General features: G+C 36.8%; 1 protein-coding gene across 1 annotated transcript in view; it reads left to right on the plus strand.

The window, feature by feature from the left end:
* The window catches only part of LOC150098055 (U3 small nucleolar RNA-interacting protein 2-like), a 190,013-nt gene extending 176,684 nt beyond the window's left edge, over positions 1-13,329 (plus strand). Inside the window, exon 14 of the mRNA XM_090406409.1 lies at positions 13,171-13,329. Within this exon, the coding sequence (XP_090262535.1) occupies positions 13,171-13,311 (141 nt within the window). The 3' untranslated portion in view covers positions 13,312-13,329. The remainder of the gene's footprint in view (positions 1-13,170) is intronic.
* The last annotated feature ends 433 nt before the right edge of the window (positions 13,330-13,762 follow it).

The following is a 13,762-nucleotide window of genomic DNA, read 5'->3' on the forward strand; positions in this document are numbered from 1 at the left end:
AGTTATATTCAAGTAAATATGGTAACAAATTAAAGGCATGATAATGGATTCTCCATGCTTACTACCACTTGCAAACTTTTTATGGAATGAAGAAGAAGAAAATTGCTAACCTAACCTTTGCACACACACACACTACAATCTATATAGGCTAGCTGCACTATGTTACTTGGCAACAATGATACATTAGGTATACATTCTTGGTTCACTTAAACAGAACTCCACTTTAGAAATTTAAAAACAGCCAGCATTTATTGTTCTTAGATTCTTTTGTTACCAAATTTCCACATGGCTCTATCTTATTCTGTTTACTGAAAACCTACATATACCAAACCCTGTACAGACAGATGCCATAATAAAAATACTGGTAAAAGAGCTAGATCATTTACTTAAATAACATTATACTCCAAAAAAGAATTGCCATTCATCTTAAGTAGATTCACAAGTAATGGGTAAAGTATGGTAGCTTCCCCCCCCCCCCCCCCCATCAGCAGTGGATACATTCCAAGACACCCTGCAGATAGTACCGAACCCTATATATACACACCTATGATGAAGTTTAATTTATAAATTAGGCACAGTAAGAGATTAACAACAATAACTAATATTAAAATAGAACAATTATAACAACATACTGCAATAAAAGTTATCTGAATGTGAATGGAATCTTAGCAACTTCAGCATGCATTTTTTTATTATTTTATGAAGTTGAGAACTTTCACCTTTTTCACTTAAAAGGAAACACTTTATGGCTTCTCTTTAGCATATCCGAATTGCAGGCATCGCTAGTCTTGCGCTTTGGGGCCATTATTAAGTAATAATTGAACACAAGCAATCCGATAACTGCAACAGTCGCTCTGATAACCGAGAACTAATCAGAATGGCATGCAATTTAAAACTTAAGAATTGTCTATTTCTAAAAGAAAGAGCCATGTGGCCTTAGCTTGCACTACTAAGTAGTGCAAACTAAGGCAACTCAGAGATGCCAAGGATTGTATTCTTGTAAGCTCTCAGGTCAACTTATGAAACTCATAGTTTCTACAAACATTCGGCTTTGAAATAATCTTGGATCTAATATCCACTTTGCTATGTAATTATAAATTGTTTATTTCTGGAATTTTCTATTCAATATTTTCAGACTGGGGTTGGTCGAGGATAAGGGGGGAATACGGTAATGGAAAATAAAAAAGTTTTTAAAATTCCCATGTAATATCTAGCAGGCTAATGGGGAACAAGTATATTACTCAAATTAGTGGTAGTTTAGTTCATTCATTCAGTCAATGACTTTTTAGCTACTGTTGCACATAGCTTTCTTCTATTTTTCTCTATTTTCTTAGAGTACGTGCTACCTTATTAGCCAGAAACTTTTTTTCTATATTGCTTCTTTAATCTTCTATGACTAGGTTTTTCTTTCTTTGTATAGAACTTTAACACGCACGCATGCAAACACACACATACGCACAGAAAGAGAGAGAGAGTGTGTCTTGGCTTTATTGTACAATGAAAGCTGTGGAATATTCATGCATGTAGTGCATGCATGAATATTCCACAGTAGCATGTTATAGAATTAAATTAAAATATATCTGGAGAAAAAATAGATTATGTTAAAATAAGATAACATATATAAAAAATACATAAAAATTATTTTACACAATTTTGTATTACAATATCCGATACTTGAAGGATAGCAAGAACATCATTATGGTTCAGATTTGGTTTGTGAAGTGGGGGGGGGGGGGTTTCAGCACTTTCTTTATATAAACGTTCATGTTTATATAAAGATTTATGTAGAAGTTTGGTCTTTTTCCAATGAATCTTATGGGTTTGGGTTTTCAACTCTGTGTTGTGCAAGAACAGATTTCCATGGTTTGATAAGATGGATATGGTCTTGATATTCCAAAATGCGTTTATCAACAGATCTAGCTGTCTGTCCATAATAAGACAATTTACAGGAAGATAGAACCTCGTACTTGCCAGGTAGCATCAGAGGTGAGAGTTTCTTTTATTTTCATCACATTTAAACCTAAACCAAAAATTTGGCTACGATATGTTGATGACATCTTTGCTATCTGGGGGTCATTCTGAACAAGAATTACACCTGTTTCTAGATAAAATATACCTTCTTCATCCTCACATCAAATTCATGCTTGAAAAAGAATCTCCACAGGGTATATATCTCCTTTCTGGATTTATGGATTTATACATCCAAAGAAAAGATGGTTCCATCTTCACTTCTGTCTATCGCAAGCCAACATATACAAGTCACTACCTTCACAATTCTTCTGCTCATCATCCATGTCAAAAATTTGACATCATTAAATCATTAGTAACCAAGAGCACACAGATTCTGCTCCTCTGAAGAATCTCTAAACCAAGAATTGGAAATAATCAAAAATACAGCCATACTAAATGCATACAATCCTAAAACAATTAACAAAATCATCAGTCACTTCCCCACACATCAATCTAGACAACAACAAGCCCGTAGGATGCATCATCATCACCATCAAATTCCTGAGATGTACCCTCAAAGGGTGTAGAGAATATGATAGTACTACATGAGAAATTTACATCATTACTAACTTCCTATCTACAATTTTCATCCAAATCAGTCTCTTACTTGCCAAGACTCCAACATTATCAGATCTTATATTTCTATTGTTTAAGGCACTTTGTACCATATCAATCCACCTATATCTTGGTCTTCCTTTGGGTCGTTTTCCTGCCAACCTGGCAGAGAACACTTGTTTTGCTAATCTTTTCTCTCCCATTCTATTTAAGTGACCATACCACCTCAGATTAGCTCTGCTAACGCATTCCTGGAGACTGAAAGAACTGACGTTGGTGCTGTCGAAATTGCATATTTTACACATATTGGTTTATTTTGCTTCATATATTTTAATTTTTCTGTGCAATTGCTATAATTCTTTGTTCAACTCTTCAGTAACTTCAGCAATTGTTTTGTTGGCCTAATTATAGGTGTTAATCAGTTTGTTTTTGATGTTATTATTTTTTAGGTTGTCCTTTAAACTCTAAGTTTCTCAAATCAGCTCAAAGTTTGTTGACTTTTCGTTCTAACTGGATTTTCCATGGTGTAGATTGTTTCATCCTTGGCTTTTGCTCTTGCGGTTTGCAACCAAGATTCACTGTAATTATATAGGCTGTGCTGTATATGAGCTGATTTGTTTCCTTTACGCTGTTGGTTGTGATGGTTTTAATCATAGCATTTGCATCTAAGAGGAGCTGTTTTAGTATAGATGTATGTAAAGATTTAATAGTGGTAGTCTTATACGGTCATTTTTGGAGTTCATATGTTCCAATATCCCTGACTTCATTTTACTCTGCACTTCTGTCAAAACATTCTGAGGTATGTCATCAGCTTGATGCATACTGAATTGAATTCCAAAGTTTTGCTGATGGTTTGCTGTTAGTGGGGTTGTTGGTTTACTATGTAACACTTGCAACTCAAGTTCAGTAAATATTTTTTATGGAAAATTAAATCCTTTTGGTCCATAAATCTTTGTTCTGTTATTGCACATTCTGGGAATTTTTGTTTATGAGCATATCCGTTTCAAAATTAAATGCATACGCTTTCTAAAACCTCATTTCTCTGGTGTTGATCTCTAATAAAAAAAATAATAAAATAAAAAAATATTTCATAACTTCTCTGTGTTTTTTTACAGTCCATTTTTTATGTTTGGTTTCTTCCAGTAGCTTTTCAGCTTCCTGCTCTGATTGCCCAGCAAGGAGAGCTGGATCCTGTAGCCCACTTGTCACCTAATGTACAGGATCCCCAAATCTGATGCAGTTCTTGATGATCCGGTATAGATATCTTCTTACTTTTCACACTGTTAGTCTGGCTTCTTAGTTGAGACCTGTCTGACAAGGGTGGCCCTGCTGGCAGCTATGCTACCGCCAGAATAGCTCTCAACATCACTGAAGTACACAAGCTCCACTACCAAGACAAGGCCATGTTCCTTCCAAGGGATATTTTTTCCCAGAATTTCCCAGAGAAAACACCCAATTGCCCATGCCAGAGATTGACATACTCAGGAACTGGTCGAAGATAGTCTTAGAAAAAGTTCCTCCAGTTGGCGACTAGACTTGAACCTTAGTCTAACTCTGAGCGATCAAGCACAGAGGACGCAAGCGCCCCTTCCACTGAACTACACAGGCCATTTATTATTATTATTATTATTATTGTTGTTGTTGTTATGGCAAAGACAAAGGAGTCCTTAAACTCCTCGAGCGATGCCCTAAACATCGTATCAAGAACTGTCCAACATTTGCACAGCATCTATCATACTTTGCTTTGAACTCATTCACAATCATGGTACCCACAACAGACTCTGGCAACGAATTCCACGCATTCACTATTCTCCAAGCAAACATCCTAGTTCTAACAAACTTGTGAACTACACTGTTACTCAGATTCCATGGATGGGCCCTAGTTCTCCCACCACCAGACCTGTTCTGAAAAATTTCCACAAAATTAATCTCATGAAAACCCCTCAGTAATTTGTATATCTCAATGGTATCATCGTTTTTCGGCCTCTCAACTACATACTTAACCTACAAATCTTCAGCCTGTTCTCGTAAGGTTCACAGACCTGCTACCATCTTGGTCACTCATGTCTGGATCCTCTCCACCTCCTCCTCATCGCCAAGAAACCATGGTGCCCAGATCTGCACACAGTAATCAAGATGTGGTCTTATCAGTACTTGATATCCCGCTTGTCTCTGGTCGTCAAATTGTTCTTCAGTAAACAATAATCTGATGTGCTGCTTTAGCCACTTTTGCTGTTTGGCCCATAAACTTTAACGCCCTATTCACTAACACTTCTATGTTGCTGGATTCGTCAATTTCCTGGAATGCAGTTCCACCAGTGTAGCTTACAGCTGGTAATCTTTCTTTCCACCCCAAAATGCATAACCTTACACTTTGCCACATTAAACTTACATCCATTCTCCATTGCCTAATCTGCCAATCTATCCAAATCATCCTGCAAAATTTTGATATTATCTGTATTAACTATTGCTCTCCCCAACTTTTCGTCATTGGCAAATAACTGATCTCATATCTTTTCTTATGTACAAATTAAATAGTGGTCCAAGAACAGAATCCTGAAGCACGCCACTAGTCCAAGACTTTCTTTTGGATTCTGCTCCTGAATAAACTACAATCTGATATCTTTCCATCAACCAACCTCCTATCCATCTCGCTAATCCTATATCCACCTCTGTGTGCTGCAATTTACTGATTAGAATTCCATGTGATATCCTGTCAAAAGCTTTTGAAAAGTCCAAGAGTATCACTGTCAATCCATTAACTTTATTCAATGCAGCTGTTTCTGTATTAAAAACGTGATCAATTTACTGAGACATGACCTACCCTCGAAAAACCATATCCCCCCCCCATAGAGTATATCATTTTCATTTATCCATTCCTGTATTTTGCTCTTGACTAACCTCTCCAGTACTTTGACAGATACTCCTTCTGTGTGTCGAGGCTTAAGTGCTGTGCAGAATTCATGTTGGAGGTTTAATGGAATAATTATCAGCACTGAGAAAGGATTAAAAATAATTTTAATACTTCCAATATTTTCCTCATTCCAATATTATCTTCCCCTCTAAAACTTTATATCTGGCTAAGATATGTAAATGATGTGTTCTCTATTTGGCCTCATGGCCCAGACACATTAGATTCCTTCCTCAGTCACCTCAATAGTCTACATCCAAGAATCCAGTTTACAATGGAAAAGGAAAATAATAATAGTTTACCCTTCCTGGACCCCTTAGTAACACTCCTTCCTAATGGTAACCTTTCTTGGTATATAGAAAACCTACTCACACAGGCAGATACATTCGCAAACTCTCCCACCACCACCACCCCTCTCAGCAATATGGCATCAAAACTCTAACCAATAGAGCCCACAATCTTTGTTCCAGTGAAACTACCCTTTCAACTGAACTCACACATTCACAACACCTTCCTTTCCAATGGCTACAATGACCACAGGATTAAAAAAAATAATCAAATCCTTCCGCATTCTCCGACCACCTCTTCATAAGGACTACAGAACTACCATCACCATACCTTACATCCTTGGTACATCAGAAAAAATAGACACATCATAAAAAAGTACAAACTTTATACAGCTTTTAAGCCCTACCATAAACTTGCTACCCTTATCCGTTTCACCAAAAACCAGCTCCCTCCTCTCTTAGTGCCTAGAGTACATAGAGTACCTTGTGCCTGTAAACTGGCTGACTTTGGACAGACAGGCAGGTCAGCATTCATTCGATTAGAAGAACACAGATCTTACATATGCAATCACGATTATGGTCAATCTGGCCTTGCAGATTGACCATAATCGTGTTTTGGATGCTACCCATAGGATCGGATCTCCTGGAAAAAAACGACCATGCTCCACTATAGTAAATTCAAAAGAGAAAGACTGTTTTTTGAATCTGCATCAACACTCAGGAATCAACCTAATTTAAACAAATATGGTTGCATTACACTTCCCAAAATTTGGGAAACATTAATTATTAGAGATCCCTCTTTACATCCTAGGCCACCTGCAAATGCCCATAGAGGGCGCACCACCTAGATAGGACTTCAGTTTCACTCACTACTGTATTGCTTTTGTGTGTGTATTGTTACAAAAAGTTTTTTGTAATCCCTGAAGATGTCTCTGTGAGGAAATATTGGAAGTATTAAAATTATTTTTAATCCTTTTTCAGTGCTGATAATTATTCCATTAAACCTCCAAAATGAATGGACAAATACTCCTGATATCCTGATCTGTTGGTAATTTTCTACATCAGTCTTGGAACCTCCTTTATACAATGGAACTATTTTCCCCTCTTTCCTCCCTCTCGGGACTAACCCACGAGCCTTAGATTAAACAATATGGTAACGAGCACTGACAATTCCCTCTCAGCTTCACATTAAACTCTAACTGGTATTCCATTCAATCCTACAGCTATTCACATTTAGGTTCTGTAATATGCTGTGCATCTCCATTTCATTTACTTCAGTTCCCAAATAAGCCGTTGCCTCTCTCGTGCCTGCTAATAAAAATACTACATTACTTTTATCCATATTGCTTAACTGTTAAATATTAAGATTTATCTCTAAATTTCCCATAAAAAATAAAGAATAAATAAAAATTCCTATCAAATTTTTAAGCGAGGAAAGAATATAATAATGGCTTCAGTCTCAGAAATTTAGATTAGGACAAATGCAACTGCAACATAGCTTAAAACTAATGCATAATATAGTAGTTTGTTAATTATAATCTTGTTTTGATTCTATTGAAGTGTAAGCAAACAATGTTGATGCATGATCACTGCTCCCTCAAAGTCCTTCACACGTTCACACCAATCGAAAAAGGGAACGCACTCGCCAAGTAATTGCATACAATTTTTGTTTTCATAACTCCTAAGTTGCTGGACTGGCTGGCCGAGTGGTTAGTGTATCCGCTCTCCAGCCAAGATGCTGAGAGTTCAAATCCTGCCTAGGCATGAATGTTTGTGATTGTCTTTCGCTTCCATACATTCATTCATACAAGTGCATAAACACTCTCCCAAGATGTTCTGGATCACATCACCCATGGGAGTAATAGACCCAATCCTCCTGCAATTGGAGAGGCCTTCACCTTGATACGAATAGCTTCGCACATGGTTATGTTTCTGGTGAAGGGGTAGAAAAATATGCTTTGGTTCGGACTATTTGAGTTTGTTTGAGGAGAGAAAAGAGAAAGTTTTACTACAATGCTAAATAGAGTGCATATCTAATTATCATAATAGGCTAAGTGGTAGTTTGTCATGTCTGTACACAAATGCCAGGAATATCAGAAACAAAGGGGGTTGAGTGCGTTGCATTCTTGAATACGATGTGGCCTAAGATTGTTGGCATTAGTGAAACCTGGTTGTCAGGATCAGATATGGGAAGTGAGATCGAGTGTAATAGGTATACTATTTTTAGGAATGACAGAAGAGATACGAGACAAATTGGGGGGAGTACTAGTAATGATATCAAATGAATTAAGTCCAGTTAAGATAGAAATGCAAGAAAATAATGATTTTAACAATGTCCCATATAGCGGTGAGTTTGAAGCTATCTGGTGTGAAATGGAAGCTAACAGAATGAAATACATGATGGGATGTTGCTACCGACCTGGCAGTTCATTTGCAAGGGAGGTTGAAATGCATTGCCAGGGTATCCTCATCGGTATTAAACGAGTGATCATTATGGGTAACTTTAATTATCCAAACATTGATTGGGTAGAAGAAAAATCTCAAGACAAGAAGGAAGAGGATCAACTTTCTCAAGCAGCATATGAAAGAAGGAACTCTTCATTCAAAATGTGTTGGTTTTGTTTATAGCGTCTCTGTTAAGAATATGACTTTTACCACCAGTCTGTGATGACTGTGACTATGCTGTGCTTTCTGGGGAAGTATCTAATTATATTTGTGTTGCCATTAGAACAGGTTACATGCTGAACTACAAAGCTGGAGATTATGATCAACTTAGGAGAATACTAGCTTATGGTCCCATGCCATCATTTACTGAATGGAAAAAATGTCAGCAGTGCATGGGATTCTTTGAAAAAGTGTTTGAACGAGGAGGTATCTGAATGTATCCCCTAGCGTTTGAGGAATACATAGGTTGGGAGTGAATTGGATGTGCAACCTTATTAAGCAAGAGATCCAAAAGAAGAAGATGATGGAAAAAATATCTTGAGAATGAGGTTGAGAGGGGTATGAAATATATAAAGCTCTGGCCAGAAAAATAACGAGTATTGTGCAGAAAGCTAAATAGGTGTATGAAAGAAATTGGCTATGCAAGCTGAAGGCTATCCAAAAGAATTTTATCGTTATTTTATAGAATAGGCCGCAAGCAAAAGATAGAATGAATGTGGAAGAATAACTTTATTGAATGCACATCATACTCTAGTCAAAAGCTTCATTTAATGAGCTTACTTTGCCAAGATATATCAATCAGATGTATGTAAAATGGCGTATAGTTCCACTCAGTGGTTAAATTCTAAACGAATAAGTTCCGGGGCCCTATACAAAATATTCAATTGTATTTACCTTTGAATGCTATCCGGGGAAGATCCAAACCTCCCCGTCCCTTTCTTCACTTGTTAATAATCATGTGACTGCTGATATTGACTTTATATACACATTCAAAACTATAAACATTTGTTGAATAATAACACAATAATGTAGACATAATTACCGTAAAGGGAGAAAAGTCACAAAACAGAAAAATGTTCCTATAAAATAACCAATTATATTTACCTTTGAATGCAATTCACTGGTCGAGTGTCCACCAAGTCGGCAACTCTTTCCTTTCGTTCAACATATTAATATTATCGCATTGCAAATTATGGGAATTCTGTGTTGCTGTCGATTCATTACAGACCTCTTTTTCTTCAGAATCTACACAATAACTATCATTATAAAGTCGTTTTGTATTATCATTGTCATCCAAGCTATTTTTAAAGATGGTACCAATGTACTTATCCATAGTTGAAATATCATACTTACTCGAACATAACTCGCACCCCAGATTTTACTTTTCGGAAAAATGAAATTAAAAAGCATATACCTCGCACATTAAAAAAGCTCAAATTCGTTCACGTCGGGCGACTAAATCGTTTGCAGTGAGAAAAGAACACGCCCTCCTCAACAACCACTATACAGAAGAGGCAAGAAAAACCAGTACTTTTATTATATCAGTGAATAAGATATAAGCAGTCTTGAGCCAACATATGGTTGAAGCAAAACCATGTTGTACCAGCAAACACAGTATCTAACTAAAAACGATTGTTATTAATTAGATATGAGTTCGCCTGCTGCAAAGCAGCAATAAAATTCAACCGAACGTGTTAAAATTCATAAACGTGTTAAAACTAAGAAATATATATATATAGTGAATATTGTTATGGCAGTTGCACATATGGAATTCGGTTGAAGAGAGTTAACATGTAAACTCAATTGTCGGCTATGCTTTTATCTTTCGGACGCTTGATCTTTTGTTACTACCGCACCAATCATATGCACTGGGGGAAGAGAAGTCCGACCACACCTCCTCGCGGCTCCCCCTTGACCCTTGAAGCTCTTGACTAAATTTCTTATGGTCCAATTTCAAGGTGACTAACGTGGCAATGGCACCCAATTTTCTAATGAAGAGTCAACTGCCCCAATACTGAATTGACACCCACTCACATCTTTGCCTGTCCAGCAATTTCAACGACCTTGCGGGAAGCGGATCCTAGTCCTGAACAGCAGCTCTGTGCGAGCGGGATCATCGACATGGCCAGAGCAGTGCGGGGAGCGCACTGGAGGCATCTAGGACTCTTCAAAGGACAAGACAACAACAATAATCATATGCACTCCTTTATAATTGCATTCTGTTTCGCGTTAGGCTTAATTACCGTAAAGGGAGAAAAGTCACAAAATATAAAAAAAATTTCCGGGTCAGGTGAATAAAAAATTTCCAGGGCCGGGCCCCAGAGAGCTCCTACTGAATTTAACCGCTGGTTCCACTGCTACATTCAACGAAGAGTTAGAGGTGCATGAAAATGAAGTCGAAGAGCTGTCATAACCTGGATAAGAATTTGTCAATGGGAACAGATGACAAAACAGTTAAAGGAATGTTCAGCCGAATTGGAAAAGCCTTTCACATGTTTGTATAACTTGATTCTCAGCTCAAGTTATACAAGTGGAAGGTATCTATGATAGTTCCATTTTACGAGGGTGGTGCAGAAACTGATGTTTCTAACTAACAAACTCTGGTTGCGAAAGATTTTATAGAAGTATAGATTTACTAAAGGACAGTGGTTATTTTAGAAATTTGCTTATATATTATAAGAATGTTATGTCGCAGTTAGATAAAGGGAATGGATACAATATGAGAACTTTGGATTTTGCTAAGGAATTTGATAGAATACTACACGAAAGGCTGTTGCATAAACTAGAGAATATGGGATTGGAATATAAACCCTTGATTTGGATCAGTGGTTGGTTAGTTATTTGTATGAGGCTTTCTCCCCTGTCCCTTGGGTGGACAGGTTGAGCCCTCCTAATGAGGGATTAGGTATATAAATTTTATGACTGTAAATCGGTGTGTGTTCACTGGACCAGTTTACCTGGCTGTCATCAATCTGCCTGATTTAAGGTGACGTGGTGTGCCTCAGGGTTTGGTCCTTGGGTCATTGTTGTTCAGTCTATACATTAAAGATATTACGAAGGGTCTAACAGGAGAAGTGCAATTCTTTGTGAATCTCTTATAACAGTGTTTTTGCCATAGTGAGATTTGTTTCTAGTAGTGAATTTTTTACTATTATATAATTTCATCATAGTACATAAATTTTCCTTTATGGAATAGATAACACTAATTGGTCAGGTAATTTCCTAAATTACTGATCCATCAATTATTCAAGTGGATACTAATGGGTTTTAGTATGTAAAGAAATTACCAGGGTGGTCTGAAAAGTTCTCAGCCTCAACCATAGATGGTGACACTATCAGCAAGATTTTTTTCCTAAGTTGGTACATCTGTTATAAGCATCCATGTCAAATTGCAAGTCATTCTATCAAGTAGTTTCTTTTATATAGCTGTCTGAAGCAAAAGTGTTGTTTGTATCCCTTGAAATGGATAAAATTGAGTATCATGCAGTTATAAAATTCTTTGTAAAAGGTTTAATGCCAAAAGAAATTCATTCGAAGTTCATAAAAGTTTATGGGTGCTCTTCTCTTTCGTTTTCGACAATTAAGAAATGGGCTGCAGAGTTTAAACGTTGCCATACCAGCCTTGAAGATGATCCACGTGAAGGACGTCCAAAAGTGTAACACCACCAGAAATCATTGATCAAGTGCGTGAAACTGCTGAGACTATAGGCATTTCAAAAAAATGTGTAGAATATATTTTGCATGAAGAATTGCAAATGAAAAAGCTTTGCGCAAGATAGGTGCCACGCTTGCTCATAGCAGATCAAAAATGCACTCGCATGAAAATCTCTGAACAGTGCTTGGAGCGTTTTAACAAGAATAAAACTGATTTTGTGCGTTGATTTATTACTCTGGATGAGACGTGGATTCACCATTACACACCAGAATCCAAACAGTGGACAGAAGCCGGTTGTTCAGCGCCAAAGAAGACAAAGATGGTTCCATTAGCAGGAAAGGTGATGGCATCAGTGTTTTGGGATGCTAGAGGCATTTTGTTTATTAATTATCTTGAAAAGGGAAAAACAACCGGGTAATATTATTCTGATCTTTTAACCAGACTAGATGAAAACATTCATGAGAAAAGGCCTGGTTTGCAGAAGAAAAAAATCATCTTTCATCAGGACAACACCTGCCCACAACTTTGGCAATGGGAAAATTAAGGGATCTGCACTATGAATTGTTGGAAATCCTCTCTATTCCCCAGATTTGGCTCTCTCTGACTTCTATCTCTTCCCAAAACTAAAACTCTTCCTTGCTGGTCAGCATTTTTCTTCAAATCAAGAGATGATTCCAGTTGTAGAGGGGTATTTTGCAGATCTTACTGAGAACCACTACAGGGATGGGATAATGGTGCTGGAATAAATGTATTAGTCTTAAGGGAGATTATGTTGAAAAATAAAAATAATTTTGAAATTATAAATTCATTTTTTCATTGTTCGGCTGGGAACATTTCAGACCCTTGTGTATGGCTCATGACATTTTAAGGGAGATTATGTTGAAAAATACAAATAATTTTGAAATTATAAATTCGGTTTTTCATTGTTAGGCTGAGAACTTTTCAGACCACCCTCATATTCCTGTTACTAAGGCTGAAAGTTGAAGTAATGTTGCACAAAACGTGTGCCCAAATATTCTGTGAGCTTGATTAATGACAGGATGTTTTATAGCTGGCTAATTATTAATTTGATACATAAACTGAATCGAAAAACCAGTACAGGATGTGCTTAGCTATATCATCTTTATCTGAGTGACTTTTTTAACCTGCTTTTCACTAAAAAGATAAATAATTTGTAATGAGTGTCTGAAAAGGTTGAGGTTCCCGTGTTTGTTTGTTTTTTCTTCTCAAATGAATTTTGTATGTTAGTTAATACATTATTTTTTATATGAAAGTTTATGTAACTTATGATTTTTTTTTTTTTTAAGGCTGGATTTATCAATGTATTAGAATTTACTTCTTCAGGACAGCACTTGATTGTAGGTACTGGGCAAGAGCATCGCCTAGGTCGATGGTGGCATGACAGAACAGCGAAAAATATCATATATGTATTTTCATTACAAAAATAAAATTCATAACTGAAATTACACGTTGTTTCATTGTTTATTATTATTATTACGTGACTCATCGAGGGAGGGCACCTACTCTACATCTCTCGATCTCCACCACTCAATCCACTAACTACAACTAACCACAACTACATCAATGCCATTTACCACTGGTCACCACCACTTACTTCCACAGACAATCACAAACATCCATGCCTATGGCAAGATTCGAACCCGCAGCCTTTTGGTTGGAGTGTGGATACGTTAACCGCTCGGCCAACCAGGCCGGCAAATCTCATAATTAGCTAAATGATTTTATGACTATAAAATCTCTTCTCCTTTTTAAATGCCCGCATTAACAAAAAAATAAAGTGTTTATTATTTAATAATAATGTATGCTTCATATGTTTATTATATCCTTATCTTCAGTTTATATCCCCACAAAGATGATGAAAGTGATGTACAGCTTCAT

Source organism: Typopeltis vanoorti, chromosome 16 (assembly GCF_054136105.1).
Source record: "Typopeltis vanoorti isolate ZY-2024b chromosome 16, IOZ_Tvanoo_1.0, whole genome shotgun sequence".
Classification (NCBI taxonomy): Eukaryota; Metazoa; Arthropoda; class Arachnida; order Uropygi; family Thelyphonidae; genus Typopeltis; species Typopeltis vanoorti.